Source organism: Sturnira hondurensis, unplaced genomic scaffold, assembly GCF_014824575.4.
Source record: "Sturnira hondurensis isolate 20B ecotype Veracruz unplaced genomic scaffold, ASM1482457v3 Scaffold0022179, whole genome shotgun sequence".
Taxonomy (NCBI): domain Eukaryota; kingdom Metazoa; phylum Chordata; class Mammalia; order Chiroptera; family Phyllostomidae; genus Sturnira; species Sturnira hondurensis.
The window spans coordinates 726,286-747,216 of record NW_028094810.1 but is presented as its reverse complement, the minus strand read 5'-3'; the positions used below and the strand labels follow the sequence as shown (position 1 = coordinate 747,216).

The 20,931-nt window shown below is 56.6% G+C and overlaps 4 protein-coding genes across 5 annotated transcripts; 1 reads left to right on the top strand and 3 right to left on the bottom strand.

Annotated features, from left to right (window-relative positions):
- Positions 1-90: 90 nt before the first annotated feature.
- Positions 91-4,019, bottom strand: HAGHL (hydroxyacylglutathione hydrolase like). The gene is given in 6 exon segments (XM_037034486.1): positions 91-271; positions 569-611; positions 614-681; positions 1,735-1,888; positions 2,551-2,614; positions 2,995-4,019. Coding segments are annotated over 6 exon segments (576 nt in total). The 5' UTR covers positions 3,061-4,019.
- A 94-nt stretch (positions 4,020-4,113) lies between these two features.
- On the top strand, positions 4,114-8,004 carry CCDC78 (coiled-coil domain containing 78). Its single transcript, XM_037034570.1, has 14 exons — positions 4,114-4,247; positions 4,486-4,605; positions 4,680-4,766; positions 4,992-5,144; positions 5,240-5,296; positions 5,419-5,486; positions 5,592-5,670; positions 5,778-5,903; positions 6,100-6,290; positions 6,359-6,530; positions 6,677-6,762; positions 7,424-7,490; positions 7,570-7,670; positions 7,764-8,004. Exons 1-14 carry the CDS (start codon positions 4,188-4,190, stop codon positions 7,885-7,887), a joined length of 1,491 nt encoding a protein of 496 aa, XP_036890465.1. The 5' UTR covers positions 4,114-4,187; the 3' UTR covers positions 7,888-8,004.
- Positions 8,001-9,798, bottom strand: ANTKMT (adenine nucleotide translocase lysine methyltransferase). Of its 2 annotated transcripts, XM_037034623.1 has the most exons (5): positions 9,341-9,796; positions 8,877-8,981; positions 8,650-8,790; positions 8,386-8,436; positions 8,001-8,256 (listed from the first exon to the last, which is right to left on the bottom strand). In XM_037034623.1, the coding sequence occupies exons 1-5, from the start codon at positions 9,500-9,502 to the stop codon at positions 8,035-8,037; spliced, it is 681 nt and encodes a 226-aa protein (XP_036890518.1). In that variant the 5' UTR covers positions 9,503-9,796; the 3' UTR covers positions 8,001-8,034. The 2 variants fall into 2 exon arrangements, with proteins under 2 accessions (XP_036890518.1, XP_036890519.1); XM_037034624.1 differs by lacking the exon at positions 8,386-8,436 and having other exon boundaries at positions 9,341-9,798.
- A 6,870-nt stretch (positions 9,799-16,668) lies between these two features.
- Positions 16,669-20,510, bottom strand: METRN (meteorin, glial cell differentiation regulator). The gene is given in 7 exon segments (XM_037034485.1): positions 16,669-16,822; positions 18,288-18,360; positions 18,363-18,626; positions 18,629-18,634; positions 18,730-18,789; positions 19,692-20,068; positions 20,340-20,510. Coding segments are annotated over 7 exon segments (1,032 nt in total). The 5' UTR covers positions 20,438-20,510.
- Positions 20,511-20,931: the final 421 nt, after the last annotated feature.

Genomic DNA, 20,931 nt, shown 5'->3' with positions numbered 1-20,931 from the left:
CACCAGCAGGAAGTACCACAGTGCCCACTCTCCGAGGCTGGGCAGCCAGTTGGGTGAGGCTGGGACACACTACCTGGCTCTATAGCAGGTTCACGAGGGACTCACTTTGATCAAGGTGTGTTCAGGGCCACCCATCTGCATCACCAAGAGGGCCCGGGACTATGGCTGCAGTGGCTCAGCCTGCTGGTCAAAGCCTGCCCACTCCCTGCAGAGCACCTCCAAGACCTCAGCCGGGGCCACCTTCCCAGTGCATTTGCTCGCAGGCTCCTCTCTGCCGGGAGAGGGGGTGCCATAGCAGCTCAAAGGGGAACTATTGGGCAGCTGCTGGCAGAAGACACTTAACAAGCAGTTTCTCCCCAATGCCAGTCAGCCTAATAACGTGGGTCCCCTGACACCTCCGTGTCCAAATGACTGGCAGGGAGTCCCCACAACCTGTGGGCTGGCTGAGTCAGCAGGCTCTGAGGTGCAGCCCCTGGGGAGAGCACAGGACCTCCCACGGCACACTGGCTCAGGCCTCGCCATGTGCTCCTAGCCTGCCCCACAGGAAGGCCCGGGACACTGGCCTCACACCACCCTCAGGAAAGGGTTGTAGAGGAGCTCCTCCCCCAGACGGATGGCACTGTGGGCATGTCACCCCCACCCCTCTTCGGGTATAACTGCAGGTCCTTGTTAGGACCTTGTCTGAGAGCACCAGGCAACTTGCCTCAGCCCCAGACGGGCCCTTGAGTGCAGCTACTCGTGAGCCAGTCCTACAGGCTGCCCCACTCCCTGTCCAAGGCCCCAATCCCTCCCCACACCAATGGGAGCCTCAGCTGGCCAGATACCCCAGCCTAAGCCAGGTCTGGTCACCCTGGGCCAGTCAGAGCTGAATGCCTCTACAGTGCTGCTGCTGGGTCCCCACCACCCTCCAGCTCTCACCATTGGGAGGGGACAAGTGGCTGTGCCTTGGCTCCTGGCAGCTCAGCCCTAGTGGACATTGCAGGGCCTCACAGACTCCAGGTTGCCAGTGTGTGCTCATAGCCACAGGACACCTAGCCAGGGCAGCTCCGATGGGTGTCATCCTGCAAACCCAAAGGTCATGGGTTCAATTCCCAGTCAGAGCACATGCCTGGGTTGCGGGTTTGGTCCCCAGTCAGGGTGCGAGCAAGAGGCAACTGATCAGTGTTCCTCTCTTCCTCCCTTCCCCTCTCTTTAGAATCAAAAAATGACATCTGGAGAAAGGAGGCATGTGGGTTACACAAGACTCCCACAGGCAAATGGGACAGGCACTCACCCTGGCCAGCCTGGCCAGGCCCGTCCCCAGTCCCCAGCACCTTCCTGTGCACCCAGCACCACATCCAACCTGCCCTGTCCTGGCTGGCAAGCATTCATCCCACACCCCTGGCACAAGTTAGGTGCACAGCCTGTGGGTTGTGCTAGGAGGCCAGACCCCAAGAGAGGAGAGGGGACAGGCCACTCACTGTCTCGGGGCAGGGTGATCAGGTCTCTGCCAGGCTCTGGTATGTCTGCTGAGCTGTGCTCTCTAGGTGCCAGTTGGAGGAAGATGGGTTAGAGAAGCTGGAGCAGGTGGGTGCAGGGCAGCTGTGCTGGAGAAGAGAACAGGCAGGTCTGGGACACTTGTCTTCCCAAGGGAAGTAGCTCGGTGTCTGGAGGTTGGCTGGGCCTTAGGAGGCAGCACACAGGATGGCCCCAAACTGCCACAGATGGGCAGGTGGGTGGGTTAGGTGGGCAAACCTGGCACCCTCTGGCCCTCCAAGGCACATGCTCATGGGAGATTTCTCACCACGTGCCAGTCTGTGGGTCAGCGCACAGGTGTATTCTTTGGCACCCAGCACCACCAGCCCAAGCCACAGATAAGGCCAGCTCTGCATGTCCTTGCTCCTGGCCCCTGCAGACAGGTGGGAGCAGAATCACACAGTGGCTAGGGTGAGGCCAACACCCTTGAGCCTCAGCCCACCCCAACCACACTCAACAGTGAGGGTAAATGGTCAGTACAGTGGTCAGTGACACCCCCTTCCAGCCCACAATCTCTAGCAGCTGAGAGGAATGGGACTTAAGGAGATGCAAATGCTCCAGGTGTCCTCCCCCATGTTGGGGCTCAAGGTCTGGCATGCACAGTCCCCCAGGCAGGCCATTGTGGCGGGGGGCGGGGGATCCAGCAATTAATTACTAAGCTCCCAGAGGGTATGGAACAGTTAGGCACCAGAATAAGGAAAAAAAGAAGGTGAGAGTGGTCTTAAACCCAAGGGAGACCCAAGGTACAATCAAGGAGACCTAAATGCAAAACCACCACAGATTACAGAACAGAGGAAGGCTCTGCTCCAACCGGGGTGGATGGTCTGGAGGAGAGCCTCTTTGAAGGGGCACTGTCTGGCCAGTTGCCATCCAAGATGCCTGGGCCCACCTCCTGCCCTCACCCTCTTGGGTACTGTCATGTCCTAGGCTACAATCTTCTGCATGTGCTCCTTGATAACTANGGGAGCAGAATCACACAGTGGCTAGGGTGAGGCCAACACCCTTGAGCCTCAGCCCACCCCAACCACACTCAACAGTGAGGGTAAATGGTCAGTACAGTGGTCAGTGACACCCCCTTCCAGCCCACAATCTCTAGCAGCTGAGAGGAATGGGACTTAAGGAGATGCAAATGCTCCAGGTGTCCTCCCCCATGTTGGGGCTCAAGGTCTGGCATGCACAGTCCCCCAGGCAGGCCATTGTGGTGGGGGGCGGGGGATCCAGCAATTAATTACTAAGCTCCCAGAGGGTATGGAACAGTTAGGCACCAGAACAAGGAAAAAAAGAAGGTGAGAGTGGTCTTAAACCCAAGGGAGACCCAAGGTACAATCAAGGAGACCTAAATGCAAAACCACCACAGATTACAGAACAGAGGAAGGCTCTGCTCCAACCGGGGTGGATGGTCGGGAGGAGAGCCTCTTTGAAGGGGCACTGTCTGGCCAGTTGCCATCCAAGATGCCTGGGCCCACCTCCTGCCCTCACCCTCTTGGGTACTGTCATGTCCTAGGCTACAATCTTCTGCATGTGCTCCTTGATAACTAGGTACATGTAGCTAGTTATCAAGGAGCAGCACAGGGATGACCTTGAGGGTCAGCGTCACAGAGCTCAGCTACCCCTGCCTCCTCCAAAACAGGCTCACAGCTTTACTGGCTCCTTCCTCAGGGTGGGGCTTCCTTCTCCCGAATTTAGGCACTGCTGTGAGCTGGAAGAGTCAGTTCCACAAACATAATACATACTGGGGGTCCAGAAAAGGAGACCCGCTCCCTGCCCCAGGGATTCTGGGAGGACCCAGGTGGAATCCCTCGCGAAAGGCTCAAGCGACCCATGCACCCCATCCGCCTCTTGAGCCACGCCTCCAGCGCATTATCTCTGCCACACCTTCTCCCTAGCTCCGCCCCAACCTAAGTCTGGGACCTGGCAAGCCACGCCCCTGCCGAGGCCTGCCCTGCCCTCCCGTCGCCTCCAGCTGCTGTGAGATCCCGGTCCCCAACAGCTCCCTTCCCCCACCCCCCCTACTTAACTCGCACTGGTTACATCAGCTGGCTTGCAGACAGCATGAAGGGTGCCTGACAGAGGCGGACTTCAGCCACTGGTCATGGGACCTGGACAGAGCGCACTATTCAGCACTTAAGCCTTGCGAACAGAGCCCACACCACCGGGCTTTGCTCCTAACAGGGAGCTCCTTCCCTCAGACTGGGGGGTGCGGAGATCTGTCCAATTTGTTCGTCTACTGTCTGCCCATCCCAGCGCTCAGCCACCACCGGAAGGCACACAAAAGGCTTTTAATGAGTATGCGACCCCATATTGCAGGGTAACGGAACGGCAGAGGAAGGTCCTTTTTGTGCGCACTGTCCCACACCTGCCCAGACTGGGCATTTTCAAGAACCCCTGGTTTCTTTCATCCGTGCCCCGAATAACTGCAAGGGTACCGGTCTGCATTTCCCAGGTGCGGAAACTGAAGCCAGGGAAAAAATGGTTCGCTGAGTTCCCCCCACCCCCCAACCACTGGACACCCTGTCTGCCTCTGTGTGTATGTGTGTGTGTGTTAGTGGGTTGGTAGGCAGGAGACTCCTAGGAACCAACAGAGACCTTGGCAACACAAGACACCCTGTTGCAGCAACAGACCAGTAAGCGAGGCTGCACTGGGCTCCTGGCAGCCACAGTCCCCTTTACCTATGGAGTGCGCAGCAGCCCCAGGCCCCAAGCCAGGGGTCCTATCTCAGGCCATTGAGAATGTGAGTCCTCCCAGGACTCTGCTGCTTCTGCCATGGGGTTGGGGGTCCTCCCTGACTCCCTCAGGGATCAGGAGGGGTGTGGGTACCCATGTCCTGACCCTAATCTTGACTATGAGCCTGGTTTCCCCACCTCTGCTACGCTGGGTGTGTGGGAGTGGATGGCTTGTAGCTCCACAGGAGTGGAGGCCACAACCAAGGCTTGAGACCCACCCTGGGACGGGTGGTGGTTCCTCCCCAGGGTCTACCCCTGGCTGAGGCCTGGCTGCCGGGAGTCCCTGGAGATGCCCCAGCCTGGGCCACCAGTCTTAAGACAGAGCTTCTATCAGATCTGGAGCTGAGTGAGGAGCAGCGGCTGCAGGTGGGTGTGGGAGCCCCGAGGAGCTAGGAGACAGCATGCCCACAGGCACCACTGCTCACCCTGGCCACCCACAGATCTCCAAGGAGCTGGTCGACTTGCAGATCACAACTCATCGTCTACAGGTGCAGCACGAGGCTGAAATCTTTGAGCTGAAGAGTGAGGTGGGTACCGATGTGCACCTGCATGTGCCAGCCTGCGAGCTTTGGGGGGTGCATACACAGGACCAGTGCTGTGTGCAGGGGGGTGCATGTATGCTCCATGTGACAGGGAACTCACACAGTATGAGTCCCTGAATGCCCTATATGTGCTGTATGTCCACATGTGCCCAAGTGGGTGTTGATTTGGCCCAGCAGGCAGGTGCACCTGCTCACCCTGGTCACCCACAGGTCCTGCGGCTGGAGAGCCGGGTGCTGGAGCTGGAGCAGCATGGAGACCATGCAGCCTCAGCAGAGACTGGTCTAGAGTACCTCCAGGCATTTGCACGGGAACTTGAGCAAAAGGCCAAGGGTCAGGGACATGGCAACCACCACATTCTTCAGGTCACCATTTGAGCATGTGGAGGGCCTGGCTGGGTGGGAGCCAAATAGGGACGCAGCAGGGGTACAGTGAGGCTAGGACCCACTCTCCCATACAGGCACAGCCTGAGGGCTCCCGGCCCCCTGAAAATGAGCTGCAGAAGCTGGGAAATGGCGTGAGTATGCAGCCACCTCACCCAGGGGTCTGTCCAGGTTTCTCTCAGCCCAGGGATGGGCGGGGCAGTGCAGGGGACCCAGAGCTCGCAGTCCCACCCAGCCAGTCTCGTGTGCTCCACAGCTGCAAGGAGAAGTGAGGTGGGTGCTGGAGCAGCACAGGACCAGGCAGCAAGCACTGGAGAGGCGCGTGTGAGTGGCTGCCTTACCTGTCACAGTGCACGGAGCAGCTGTTCCCAAGGGGCAGAGGGAGTCCCCTACCCTGAAGCCGACTGAGCCTCACATTCATGTCTGCAGGTCAGCCCTGGGCCAGCAGCTGGAGGGAGCCCAAGAGGAGGTCAAGACAGCTGGGCAGCGACTGGCTGCACAAGCAGTGGTGAGGCCCAGCCATACCCACTTTGAGACCCAGGGGAAGGGGGTCCTACAAACTTAGCAGAGGTCTACCTCAAGGAGTATAGGTTCAGGGCTGCCTCCATTCCCCAGGTGTTGTCCACTTGCCAGGGCCAGCTCCGCCAGGCCGAGGCTGAGAATGGCCGGCTACAGCTGCAACTCAAGAGGCTGAACGAGGAGTACACTGTCCGGCTACAGCAATGTGCCCGAGCCCTGGTGGTGAGCCCTGAGCAGGGTGGCCCTATTGTGGGTGGGTAGGCCCTGGATCCTAGGAAGCCCAAGCCTGGCCTGGGTTTGCTGGGCTGCTTCAGAGGCCCTCTGGGCCTGCACTGCTGAACTGCAGGGCCTCCTCCACAGAGGTAGAGGGGAGTGGTGTGGACCCTACCAAGCCCAGGCCCCACCCGGCCTCCTCCAGGAGTATGCAGATGGTGCAAGCCAGGCACCTACAGCTAGAGGAGCCCTTCGGACATTCCTGGAGACCACTCTGGAGGACATCCGAGCAGCACACCACAGCCGTGAGCAACAGCTGGCCCGGGCTGCTCGCATCTACCGCAAGCGCCTGGCAGATCTGAGCCGGAGACATGAGGAGCTGCTAGGTGCCCACAGGTAGGCCCCTCCCCCTAAGATGTGAAAATGGGATAGGGTGGCTCTACATGACCTCACATGTGTCTCAGTGTGCAGCAGGTGCTGGCAGACCCCAATGGAGCACCTGGGATCCCTAAGGCTACCTCTGATGCGGTCACCTCAGACCTGGAGCCACTGCCCCTGCACCTGGTCACTGAGCTTGGCCACCTTGGGAAGGATCAGGCAAGGCTGGAGACACGGTTCCAGAAGCTCCAAGTCCAGGTCAGCCCTCCCTGCTGCCCCACACTGGCCTTGAGGCACACAGCCCAGAACCCAGCTGGGGCCCATGCTCGGCTCTGCAAAGCCCCCACCCCAGGGCCTCTGGGCAGCCCGCCTTGTTCAGCTGACTGAGAATCCCTATCATGCAGCCTTATTCCAGAGGCCTCAGGATGCTGCTCTTGTTCCCACAGAAAGGACCTGGTGAAGCCTCCCAGGGGAGCACATCAGAGCCACAGTGAGTGCCCTGATTGTGGGAGGGGGGGGCAACCTGCAAGGGAGTAGCTCATTTATTCTACCAACTCTGCATTGTGGGGTGGGGTTCTGGTTGCAGCAGTGAACATGGTGGTAGGTCTGTGCCCTGGGGTCTCAGTCCATATGGGAGACACTAATAATCACAGAAAAATCAAGTGCATGGGGTGACAGGAGAGGGGCTGACCTTGAATGGGTTAGGGAAAGCCCTGGAAAAGATGTTCCAGTTGACCCCACAGGACAAAGCAGCAGCAGGCTACCCAGTGCCCCTCAGGGCCCTCGCCCCTGGGATTCCATGCTTCCAGCTGTGCAGTGAGCAGGGACTTATGCAGGCCCATCTCCAGGGTTTTGGGAAATGAACCCCCAGCAGAGGGTAAGGCCCTCCATCAGCATCCTTAAAAACACAGGTCACTTTCTAAGTTGGGCTGTGGCTTAACTGTCCTTGGACAAGGCCAGGGGGCTCTTTTGGCCTGGGCTGCCCTGCCCCCCATGCACAGATGGCTCCCATGCTGGCAGGGTGGGTCTGTGCTGTCCTAACTCACCCCAGCAGGCACCTCAAGGATCTAGGTGCCCCTACTTGAGCGGGGTCACTGGTCAGCTCCTGGGACTCCACCAGCCCTCGTGTCCATCCCCTTCTCGGCTTGCAGGAACCTAGAAGCTGCATCCTGGGCCCAGATCTACCAAAAGCTCCAGAACTTCTACCGTGGCACCCAGGTAGAGTGTGGGCAAGGCCTGGCCAGGGATGCTTCTTCATACTCTGTCCTGACCCATGGCTTATGCCCCTCCATGCCAGGCAGAGCTAGAACGGGAGCGGGCACAACTGCTAGTCCGAGCCACCAAGGCTGAGGAGCAACTTTCCGAGCTTCAGGAGTATGTGGACCAGCACTTAGGCAGGTAAGCTCTGGAAAAAGTGGGGTGGGTCCCAAACACCAGAGGCAGGGTCTGTTCACAGCCAGGCAGGTGACTAAACTTAATCCCTCTGAGCAGGTACAAGAAGGAGATCCTGAGGCTAAGGAAGCTGGTGGGTCCAGGAGACACCCAGAAAGTGGGGGCCACACCTCCAGACAAGCCTCAGCACCCCAGGACCCGCCCCAGGACCCGCAGCCGCTAGCCAGTCATCAGATAAACTTGGAGCACAGCGCCTCCCAGCCAGCACAGAATCCTCCCCACAGCCCCACCTTGGGGAGTCATGTGACCCAACCCTCCACACAATAAGAGTCAGGGTGGAGCCCACTGAGTCTTTATTGTGTACATGTGGTCAGCCAGACTGAGGATCAGGGGCCCTAGGGACCAAGGCAGAATTGGGTGCAAGGGCAGCCTGCCCAGCTGGCCCACCACTATGGATGTCATAGGCCCAGACACGGTCCACACCCTCACCAACCACAGCCACAGGCTGCCAGGTGGGGAGAGGGAAGCGTCCTGACACCACACGTGCCCCCTCAGGCAGTTCTGCCTGCAGCTTTTTCTCCAGAAGTGGGAGCTGTAGGAGAGAGCAGGAGAGTAGGGTGGGTGGGGCAGAACACAGCTGTCCCCTCCCAGCTCTCCCAGGCCCAGCACATACACTGGGGTGGCCTGGGCCTCCCCGGGCGCTAGCAACCCCGAGACCTACCACACTGGGGGCCAGGAACACAGACACATTGTGGCAGTCCCTCAGGCTCACCTGTGGAAAGAAAAGGTCACCCTAGTAGGGGACAGGACTCCAGCCCTGAAAGAGTTCTGACGGGCATGGGGTTACCTCAACTTCTGAGTGTCAGACCCCTGCCCGCCCCGGGAGGCAGGAGCACCTGGGGCTCTCAGCAGGGTAGCCAAGCCAGAGCTGGAAGAGTGGAGATCAAGCGTGGTGTCTGAAGAGGTACAGGACTCCCCAGGTTACCTTCCAGAGGTCCTCACGGTGGTAGCAGACACTGTCAGCACAGCCTGCCCTCCAGGCATACAGCCTTGCCAGCCCCACCAGCCACGGGTTTAACTCATAGCCCACAGCTGGGCGGAGACCGCATCTGTGGGCAGCCAGCACCTGCGGGGTCCCAACGACGTCAGAACCCGAAGGTGGAGAGGTGCACTGTGAGGAGAGCCAAACCGCCCCCAATCCCCGCTACTTACAATCCTGCCATCTCCAGAGCCCAGGTCCACCAGCTTTCCAGAACGGCCTCGCAGCAGCGATAACGTATGCTCCACCTGCCTCACGCTAGCCCCTACATAGGGCACCTGGGTACAGAGACGTGGCTTAGAGGGCTGGAGTCCAATAGCCACTCAGGCTCTTCATATCTCTGATCCCAAACCTAAATCTCACTGGCCGCAGAGCAGAACCTGCCTCCTGGGCTCCTTTCTTTGAATGGGTTGCTCTGCCCCACCTGAAACAGGTCCCAACCCACAACCAGGCTGGCCCTGAAGTGTAGCACCCTCCCCGCTCCACAACCCCGCAATGAGCCTCATTTCAGGCCCCGCCCCCAGACTTGGCCCCGCCCACTGGCCTGAGTCCCGGCCCTCGCGGCCGCCAGCAACTGCTCGCAACTATCTGCCCTGAGAGTCAACCCTCCCTAGGCCCCCGCACCGTGGGGCCTCACCTGTAACCGCAGCGGCACCCGGCGGAAGCCGGGCTGCAGTAGCAGCGCCCACACGGCGTAGGCGGCCAGGCCCGAGCCCGCCGCCACCTGCAGCAGTTCAAACGGACCCAGTCGCCGCTCACGCAGCTCGGCCAGCGACTCGGCCGGGTCGTCCTGCTCCATTGCTGCGGAACACGCTGCTCAGTTATCCTTCCCGAGGTCCGAGATCCTTACGCCCCGCCAGCACCGCCGCCGGAAGTAGCTAAGACCGGGCCGAGGCCCGGGCGGGAGCGGGGGGTGGGGCGAAGCGCTGGCGGTGGCTACTGGTCCCTGCGCTTTCCGCTCCGCCTGGGCCCAGGATTGTGCGTGGTGGTGCTCGCTATAAAGCAGCGACTTTCAACCCGTGTGCCGCAAGAGTGTTTAAAAGATGCATACCTCACTATTTAGTCCAGGGCACTGACCTCTTTTCCCTTAGACTGTCTAAAAAATGACAACAGCCAACACAATACCTGTCTGTGTGAATGAATCAAAACTATACATACTCTTTTGTCAGATCGGGAAAAAGTATATTTTTTGGTGTGCCACAGAATTTTAGCAAGTAGTTTCTGTGTGCAATGAGATGAAAAAGATTGGAAATCACTGCCCTAGACCATCGTGATCGCCATCACCCCATAGGGTTCTACGGCCAGCAGCTAAGACCCTGTGGGTACAAGGATAACACCTTGCCTTAGAGTCCTTTTATTTTTTTTAAAGACTTTATTTTTTAGAGAGGGGAAGGGAGCGAGAGAGAAACAGGTGTGAGAGACATGGATCGGCTGCCTCTCATGCCTGCCTCTACCACACACAGAACTCACAACCCAGACACCTGCTCTGATCCAACGGAATTGGTGATCCTTCCCGCTTTGAGGAACATCGCCCAACCAACTGAGCCACACTGGTCAGGGCCCTGCCACGGATCCTTTAGTTCAGTCCACTAGAAGAAATAGTCATGCCCCCCAACCCCCCATCATCTTGTACCAAGCACTAGAGGCCCTCCTGCATTCTCATCACACTCAATCCGTTTCTGCCAGTTGTCTCACCTGTGAAATTGTCCAGCTGACAGACACTCTTATAACTTTCGCACTGTCTTAATCTTGACCAGGCTCATTATCCCTTCCTTCACTGATAAAAGCCCTCAGGACATGATAACGTATAGGCAGTTCCTCTGACTAATGTAAATTTTCCACGGTTTACTGTTGGTTCCTATTTACATGTAAATATCGGACTGGGCATGCTACTATAATACTTTTGAAGTTATCAAGGCAGCACCTTGGCCTCTGGCTACCTCTGCCCAACAGGATGAATTATACACTTAGTCTGGCTTGTGTTCTAGCTAAGAGCGATACCACAATACTTATGTCAATAGTCGTTATGCATTTAGGATTGCTCATGACCCTGGAATGCTATGGAAACCTCAAGATTTCCTTACCTCTAATGGGGATACAGTTAGAAATAGCTCTGAAGTCCAAAACCTATTACATGCCATACTCCTACCAGCCGCCTTGCTCTTATGGTACTTGAGCCTTCCAAACCTGAGTCCCTGGAGGCTAAAGGAACCCACCTTTGCTGATGTATTTCCTCCAAGCACACTGTTCTCAGTGACCTCTCTCATTGTCCAAAGGGATGTTCCCCCAAATGATAATTTTAAAAAATTGAGTAATGCCCTGGCCGGGGAGCTCAGTTGGTTAAAATATTGTCCCAGTACACCAAGGTTGAAAGTTCAATCCCCAGTCAGGGCACACACAAGAATCAACCAATGAATGTATAAGTAATTGGCACAACAAATCGACATTTCTCTCTCCCTCTCTCTAAAAGAAATTGTTTTTAATTTTTAAGGTTTTATTTATTTATCTTTAGAGGAGAAGGGAAGGAGAGAAATATCAATGGATGGTTGCCTCTCATGGGATCCCTGCTGGGAACTGGCCGGCAACCCAGGCATGTGCCCTGACTGGGAATCGAACCATGATTGTGTGTTTTGCAGGCCCGCGCTCAATCTACTGAGCTACACCAGCCAGGGCAGAGAAGAAATTTTTGAAATTAAAAAAAAAAAGAAAAATTGACTAGCAACATTCTAAAATTGGCCCCAGAAAAGGAAAAACGATATTGGGACTCTAATAACTGTTGGTTTGAAAAAAAATCACTGTGGCTTTTCCCCACTCCTGCCAGAAATTCTAAGCCCCCATCATTGCCTGCTGTGCATGCGCCACATTGTTGGTCTCGTGGTGAGACAACAAACCTTACACACCAGGACTGGTGTGAAGACGTTAAGAAAGCTGCAAAAAGCACCTTCTTTTCTTGCCCCACCTGCCCCAGAAATAACCCAGAGAGAACTGTCCACACCACCCCTGGACATTTTATTTATTTATTTATTCTCACCCGAGGATATTTTTTCATTGTTTTTAGAGAGAGGAAGGGAGAAAAGGGGGGTGGGGAGAGAAAGAAACATTAATTGGTTGCCTGCTCATATGTTCCCCAACCAGGGATCAAACCTGCAGTCTGGGTATGCGTCCTGACTGGAAATCAAACTCATTATCTTTTGGTCTATGAGACAATGCTCCAACGGAGCCACACAGGCCAAGGCCACCCCCGGCTATTTTTAAATTGCCCAGTGGAACATTTAAGGGTTGGCAAATGCACTTTATTCATCTACCCCCATCTCATGGGTACAAGTATGTGATGGTAATGATTTGTTTTCCTATTGGGTCAAAGCCTTCCCATGTTGACAAGCTAGATGCCTCTTTAGTGCCTAACCCTATTGGGGGAAAGACATCATCCCTACCTGGGGGGACTCTTCTTAAGCTCCATGGAGACCAGGGAACCAGTTTTACTGGTCAAATATGGCAAGACTATGCCATTTGGCCAGTTCTATAGAATTTTTCCTAATCATCCTCAGTCCTCAGGACTAGTCAAACCAACAGCATCATCAAAACTCAATCAGCAAAATTTGTGGAAACCCTCCAAAACCTCGGCCAAAATGTTGCCACTTGTCTTTCTAAATCTCAGATTCACCCTCTTTGGAACTCATAGGCTCTCACCCTTTGAGTCACAGGATGCCTGATTCATCCAGCCCCTGCCTCTTTTGATCCACAGCTGATAAAAGGAGACACATACGACACAATGTTGCAAAAGTCTAATTATGTCCACTGAAAAGAACCATGTTTTAGTTTGCAATAGCAAACACCATCAGCTGCACACGGATACATTCTTCAGAAGTAGAAACCCAATTACACAAAATTTAGGGAACAAGCCCCTTGGTTACAACAAATTTCACCCGATTCTCCATGGTCCTCCTGCCTATATAGCTGATTATAGCTCAGGTTTGAGCTCCTGACTTAGGGACCATTATACAAACTGGATTTTATTCTGCTCATTTTGTTTTGTATACTTTTCAAATGTGGTGCCTGTTGCCTGTCAAGCTCTGGCAGAAAGGATGCACTCAATGATGCGGGCTCAATGCTTTGAGATGGTCTGCAACACTTGTGACCCTGATAAGATAGACTTAGGATGGGAATGCCTGAGCATCCTTCCTCCCAACCTTCCTTGTCACTCAAATGTGACCTCAAACATTTCCCATCTCTGTACACTTTTCCTCCTATGTGGAACATGGTAGCCAGGGAAGGTCCTTCCTGACACAGAGGGACTAAACTGCTAACTGGGAAAACTGGTCAGTGTTGCTTTCAGAGAAAGATTTTTTCTTTTTCTTTTTTTAAATATATTTTATTGATTATACCATTACAGTTGTTCTATTCCCCTGCTTCATTCCCCTCCACCCTGAACACCCCTCCCCCACCATTCCCCCCTTTAGTTTATGACCACGTGTCTCAATTTCTTTAGATTCTATAATTCCCCTATTCTTGCCCTCCCCTTATCTATTTTCTACCTACTATCTATGCTATTTTCTGTACCTTCTCCCCCCTACTCCTTCTCCCACTCCCCTGTTGCTAACCTTCCATGTGATCTCCATTTCTATGGTTCCGTTCCTGATCTAGCTGTCCTCTTGGTTTGCTTTTGTTTTGGGTGTGGTTGTTCATAACTGTGAGTTTGCTGTCCTTTCACTGTTCATATTTTTCATCTTCTTTTTCTTAGATAAGTCCCTTTAACATTTCATATAAGGGCTTGGTGATGATGAACTCCTTGAATTTGACCTTATCTGAGAAGCACTTTATCTGTCCTTCCATTCTAAATGAAAGTTTTGCTGGACAAAGCAATCTTGGTTGTAGGTCTTTGGATTTCATGACTTGGAATACTTCTTTCCTGCCCCTTCTTGCCTGTAAGGTCTCTTTTGAGAAATCCACTGACAGTCTGATGGGAACTCCTTTGTAGGTAATTGTCCCCTTTTCTCTTGCTGCTTTTAAGATGCTCTCCTTATCTTTAATCTTGGCTATTGTGTTTAATGCTGTGTCTTGGTGTGTTCCTCCTTGGGTCCACCTTCTTTGGGACTCTCTGAGCTTCCTGGACTTCCTGGAAGTCTATTTCCTTTGCCAGATTGGGGGAGTTCTCCTTTGTTACTTGTTCAAATAACTTTTCCATTTGTTGTTCTTCCTCTTCTCCTTCTGGTACCCCTATAATTTGGATGTTGGAACGTTTAAAGATGTCCTGGGGGTTCCTAAGCCTCTCCTCATTTTTCTGAATTCTTCTTTCTTCATTCTTTTCTTTTATAAAAAATTTTTTATTTATTTGTCTTTAGAGGGACGGGAAGGAGAGAGGGAGAGAAATATCAATGTATGGTTGCCTCTTGTACGTCCCCTGCTGGGAACTGGCCTTGCAACCCAAGCATGTGTCCTGACTGGGAATTGAACAGCGGTTGTTTGGTTCACAGGCCTGCACTCAATCCATTGAGCTACACCAGCCAGGGCCCTCTTCATTCTTTTCTGATTGGATGTTTCTTTCTTCCTTCTGGTTCACTCCACCAATCTGGGTCTCAGTTTCCTTCCCATCACTATTGGTTCCCTGTGCATTTTCCTTTATTTCACTTAGTGTAGCTTTCATTTTTTGATCTCATTTGTTACCAAATTCAACCAATTCTGTGAGCATCCTGATTACCAATGTCTCGAGCCACGCATCTGATAGGTTGGCTATCTCATCGTCACTTAGTTGTATTTTGGCTGGGGCTTTGATCTGTTCTTTCATTTGGGCCTTTTTTTTTTTTTGGTCTGGTCACACCTGTTACTTATGAGGAGTAGAGCCTTAGGTGTTTACCAGGGCCGGGCAACCCAGTAGCTGGGTTGTGATGCTGTATGTGGGGGCAGGGGTCCAAGAGGGAACAATGGCACTTGCTCCACTCTCTGTTGGATTTCAGTCCCTTCTGCCGCTTCCCCCAAGCAAACTGGGCCCTTCTGTTGCTGGTTCCCAGGTGGGTAGTCTTTTGTACATTCTAGGACCCTGTGGGTCTCTCCAATGAACTCTCCTGTGAGGCTAGGAGCTTCTCTCGCTGCCTCCATCCCCAAAGGGGTTTTCAATCAGTGTTTTGAGGTTTTATTTCCCCCACACTGGAGCCCGGGATTGTGTGGTCTGTCTTGCTCCCCAGTTTCACCTGGTTTACCTGAGCACAAGTGTGGGACCACCTGGTCTGCCAGCTGTCTTCCACACTGCACCATCCACAATCTGCCAACTCGCTGGGCCCGCCAGCCACCCTGCCCCAAACCCTCTCCATCCAGGCTCCCCGACTCCGCCCCTCCTCCCAGTCTAGATGAAGGTTTCTACTTTACCTTCTTGGTTGTTGGACTTCCATACAGTTTGACTTTCTGTCAGTTCTGGTTGTTTTTTATTTTAAATTGTTGTTGTCCATCTTGTGCGAGAAGGCACAGTGTGCCTACCTACGCCTCCATCTTGGCCGGAAGTCCCCTTCTTTTCCTCTATAACATCCTCCTTTGTTCTGCAGACTTGCCTGTGGCTCACTGGGGTGTGTAAGCCCAAAATTGCACTTCCTCTGCTATTCCCAAATTAACTCTTTTTTTTTTTTTTTTTTTGCTGGTAAAATGGTCATTTTATTTTTAAGGATGACAGTGGGAATTGGGCTCACTGGGGGTGGGTGACACCTAGGCCTGACTACCCTGAGTCATGGCCAGCCCCACACAGCTGTCTCTGGGAGGCTGGTGGGGGCTCTGCCAATCAGGGCACCCCCAAATCCAGCCAAGCCTAGGAGCAGTTGAAGGAACGACACCCTTTGGGCTCCCTCCCACGGCTGGAGGCCATTAACCCAAGGGGGCAGGAACGAGAGGATATGCTGGTGTTTGAGGGAGAGGGGTGGGGAGGCCAGAGCTCAGCCGAGGGGCAGGGGCGGAGCTGACGAGAGGAGGAGCGAGCAGACACAGGGAGGCCGCAGCTGGCTCTTGTGTGTGTGGTGGGAGGGGCTGGGTGTGAGGGCTGTGGGCCACTGGCCCGGCTGTGGTGGTTGGACAGAGAGAACCAAGTCAGGGAAACCACGTCACCTCTCCAGATGACATTAACAACACAAACATGAGTTCCCAGAGGCGGCCGACAAAGCCTGGGGGCAGGAGAGACAACTGGGGAGACAGAGCCCTAGATCAAGTGGCAGAGCCGGGACCTCCTCCCCACCCTGAGGCCAAATGGCCACGAATGTCAGGGGCTTGTGTGCATAGGACCTGGCCTGGGAACCCCAGCGGGGACACAGGCTGCTCCAGACACTGGCCCCTGCCTCCCAAGGGCAGAGCGCCTCACGCGCTTGCCAGTACTGCGTCCCAGCCACCACCAGTCCTGAAAGACAGGTGTCCCTGGGTGGCAGGAAACGGAGGTGCCCTGCTCCCAAGACCTGAACCCTGGGGAGAAGAGCCAGCCTCACCTGGCTTGGAATATCCTGTCTTCTTGGGGCTATCACTGTGCCCTCCCCAGAAAAGGTGTGCCCTGGACTCTAGGCCGGGGAAGCCTGACACAGCACTGGTCTCTCTCTGCATCATCCCCAGTGCATGGAGCAGCAGCAGCGCCTGGCAGGCACTCCAGAGAAGCACATGAACTAGATGCACGCATCTAATCAGCCTCCATAGCATACACACCCCACAACCCTCTCACACCTGGCACTCTGCTCCTCAGCCTGCGGGCACTGGGCAGCAGGGAGTGTGTCCACGTGAGTGCACACACCCGAGTCCTCTGCAGGGGCCCCAAAGGCCAGCTTCCACAGCACCGGCCTGTGCGCTCACTTGTGCTGGTTCCCTTTGGCCACTTCCCCCAGGGCAGGCAAAGCTCTCAGCCCAAGACGTCCAGGGCTCCAGTGGCTCTGTTGGCCCCACCCACTCCTGCCCTCTGTCCACCTGAGGAGAGCACTGGTTGCAGGCAGTGTGTGTGTGGGCAGCTCAGGTGCGTCGTGGGGCAGGTGGGCGGATGCCAATGTCCAGACTACAGCCCACTCCACAGCAGCTGTCCAGTTTTGTGGACAGGTGGTCCGAGGCAGTCCAGTCACCGCTGGATGTGGCCGGGGTCTCCTCCCAAACAAGAGGCTGTGGGGAGCTGGCCACAAAATGAGAGCAGGGCCAAGGGTAAGGGTGCTGACTGGGCCTGGGCGGGAAGCCCTCCACGGGGCCTGCCCGAGACAGAGAGGCAGAGACCCACCTGGGCGCCCTCCCTTCCTCCTCCTCTAATCTTTGCCGAGACACTCCCTGGTTGGGGGAGGGGGGCTGACCAGATGCTAGGTCTGCAGTCCGGGAGAGAAGTCCAGGCTCAAGACCAAAACGTGAAGGTCATCAGCACACTGGCGGTATTTAAAGCTACGAGCCTGGGGAGGTGAGGAGGAGCGGGAGGAAGCCTCGGGAGGGGAGGAGAGGCAGAGGTGGGAGGCAGCCCGCTGAGGCCTGCCTTCCGGGGTGGCTGTGCTCCCTCCCCCCTAATTCTCACCAGCCCCAGTGAGTAAAATGACCGGTGCCCCATGCACATGCTTCCAGACAGCCACTGCAGGAAGTCCAGGGCCCCCCACATCTGGAGGAAGGGGTCCTATGTGTGGGCCCTGCCCAGGCTTGTCCCTCCCCCAACCTCAGTTCCTGCCTGGAAGATAGTAGGGCCCCTGGCTTCTACCTGCACCACAGCCCCGCCCAGCAAGGAAGGCAGGTGAGGATGGGAAACTGTTTCTAGGATTCAGCCCAGGCTTCTCTCCAGACCTGAGCTCCTCTTTCCCAGGAGCTATGTGGTTGGGGTGAGCAGAGTGATCTCATTTGGGGTTCAGAAGCCCCGCACCTGGGGGGTTTCAGTCTCAGGCTGCCAGCTTTGTCAAGAACCACTGACTCTCCACGTGACTGAAGCCAGGGGACGGTGTGGGCAGCCGCAATGGGGCCTGTGGAGGGGAACGCTCCTTTGAGGCCCCGCTGTGTGTGCCTGCCTTCCGGAAACAGCAACAAGCAGGACCCCAAAGGAGTGACACTACACCCGCTGGGCTCTGCACCACATTAAGGTGCTCGGCCCTTTGCAGGGACCCACGGACAGAGGAACCCATTCTTCCCTGAGGGCAAGATGGTGTCAGGATGACCGTGCTGGGCTCCCAGTGAACCGCAGAGGGAAGTCGCTACTCCGCCAGATTGCAACCCCTTTCCCCCCAGGCTGGGAATGAAATTGGCCTTCCTGTCCCCACACGAGACACAACCTGCCTCAGACCTTGGGAGTTACAGCTGCTTTTCCACTACCACTGGGAAGCACCTGATGCTGGGGGCAGGAGGGGCAGAGCTGAGGTTCGTGTGGATGGTGAGGTCCTGCACATGACCCCACCCAGCAGCAGCCCCATTCCAGGGTACAGGTGTGGGCCACTGTCCCAAGACACCACTGCCCTCAAGCCTCAGGCTCTGGCAGCATAAAGCAGGCTGGGCTCAGGCACGGGACGCTCGACCTACCCTGACCGATTAAATGAACGTCCTTATTGGTTATTGCTGCTCCCTCAAGAGCAGATGGTTCTGAGATGCCCTTTGGAGGTCACACGTGCCCCACCCACCCTCCTCCTGGCCCCTCCCCAGAGACCCGCTCCCAGACCCCTCTGTCCGGCGCCACCTGGCAGGGGTAGAGGGGTTGGCACGGGCAGCTGCATAGGCACAGCTGAATTCCTGGATGCGGGGAGCACAGCCAAGCCAGGCCTCACCAAAATGGCTCCAGCCCATGAAGAGCAAAGTGCCAGGACCAGGGCAGACCCCGCAGCGCAGTGGGGTGTGAATGGAGGCCTGTACTTGGCCCCCAGGGCCCTCCACCTGGAACAGTGGCAGTGTCTGGCGGAGGACACGGGCAGCTGTCACAGTGATGACAGACTCCTGCAGCTCTGTGTTGTGGGCAATGCCACATGGATCACTGCAGGGAGACACTGGCCCCTGGCTGGCATGGGGGGGGGGGCTTGGGCCTTGGGCCTTGGGCTCCCCCCCACCTGGCATGGCAGGAGCTCTCACCGAAGTCACTAGTGCACAAGGCCAGCAGGAACTCCGCATCACTGCAGGGCCTGCAGGCACCTGGCACACAGGGCAGATGGTGAGTGTAGGCCCTGCCCTGTCCTGGACCACCCAAGGCCTCCCCTCCACCAGGCAGAGGGCAAGTGACGGGACACACCCCCAGGGCCATTAGGCAGCTGGAATCCTAGGGAGCACTTACGCACAAACCCTGAAGACTCCCTGCATTTGGGGTGATCCACGTGGGTTTGCGTGTGCACCCCACACATTTGCAGGAGACAGGGGCCTGAGGGTTGTGCCCAGCACACGAGGACTCACCCACCTGAAGCTCAGTGTCCTTGTGCACGCTCTGGCACACCGATGGGGTGACCCCTGTGGCCTCCCAGAGCGGCCTCCAGGACCAGCCTGTGGGGTGGGGGCAGCAGGAGGGTATAGTGGGCTCTGGAGTCTCTGCCCTGGAGCCAGGAGGCAGGACAGAGAGACCCCTCACTTCCTACGGGGTCAGGTTTGTAAGCTCTACAAGAGCAAAGAGTTGGGCCTGCTGCCTTTTGGGGAGGAAGGGGCGTCTCCATGGTGACAGGCTCACACTGGACTTTTGTTGTATTGGGCTGGGGGAGGGGAGGGAGGTCGCCGCAGATGCGGGGCCAGAGAATCCTGGACAGCGTTGGCCCCAGGTTTTGATCCCCTTCCGCATCCCTAGCCCCCTAAGGACCAGGGCCTGGGGTTGCCCACTCTGGCCTCCCCTTCCTCCCATTCTGCCCCCTGCCGGCTCTTTCCCTAAAATGAGTCATAGGGGATTGCCTTCCCTCCCTCTGACCTGTCCTGGCACTGTTGCTACTACTCAGTGGCCTCTGAAAAGCGCCCGTTTCTCCCCGTGTAATGGGGACAGCAGGCATTTCCCACCCCACCCGGATAGGGTGCGAGTTCAGTGACTTCCACTCCTCCCCGCGCAGACCGTCACTCACCATCCTCGCCCAGACCGTGGGCCCGCGGAGGCAGCTCCGGACGCCTGTCCTCTCGCAGCTCGAAGCGGAAGGAGGCCACACGGCAGCTGATGTCGTGGTGCAGGGTGGCCTGCAGGAAGAGCGCCCATTTCCCACCCCCCGCTGGGCCCTGGCTCTCAGCCAGCAGCAGTTCCAGGACGCTGCCCGCCCTCTCAGCGAAGACCTGGACGCCAGCAAAGGGCCGCGCCAGCCGCAGGCAGGTGATGCGGTGCTGCGCGCCGGAGTCAGAGCTGCCCAGGGTCAAGCCCAGTGCACCAAAAGGGTATAGCCACTCGACCCCGCCCTCCGCACTGGCCAGGGCCAGCTGCCCCACGCTGCTGGGCTCCTGGGTGAGACCGCTGGGGACAGACGCGCGAGTTGAGGCAGGCATCTCGGGTCCCCGCCCGAAGCAGCCCCTCCCCTGCAGCCGCTCCCCGCAGCCACACAGCTGTGTCCACTCTGTGGCGAAGGAAACTCAGGCCTACTGTCCTCTGCACTCCAGTGGGAGGGCAGGGATTCACTTCCAGGGCGGAGCGCTCCCCCAACCCTAACCCTAAGGGCGGGCTATACCACCCCGCAAGCTCCTCCTAAAGGTGAACTCATCCCTAGTGGCTGACCGCGCGGTGTTACCTGCCCCTCCAGCTGCAGCGGTCCTCCGAGAAGCCGGCGCGGGTGGCCGCGGCCAAGAAGCAGCAGCAGAACGCGCGGAGCAACGCAGGGGGCGGCATGACGCTAAGACAAGGCAGTGGGAGCAGCCAGGGTCAGCTGCCGCAGGCTCACACAGCCCACTGCCCCCACTTAGTCGCGCAGCCCGGCAGGGCGCACGAGCTGCCTAAGGGGAGCCGACCAATCGCGGCCCGGCCCCGGAACTTTCTGCCAATCGTAGAGGCGCTCGTAGGGCCGGGAAGAAAATCCCGCGACCCAGGAGGCGCTAAGGAGAGGACTCCTAGCTCTGTGTGCTCTGAGTCGCCCCCTCGAGATACCCCCGCCTCGGCCTTGTGCTCGCCATCCTGGTTGGCCTGCTGTTCTCCGGGGTGGGAGTGAGTATGGTTCCCATGGGAACCTGGGGGCCAGGAGTCCGGTGGGGGAAAGGTTCCTTACAGGTAGCCCTTTCTAAGATTGGGACCTGGGCTCATCCAGCCCCAACCTGCGCCCAACCAACCCTAGGAGGCTACAGATACCCGGGGCGGGGGCGGGGGGGGGGGGCGAGGAGCAGCCAGGT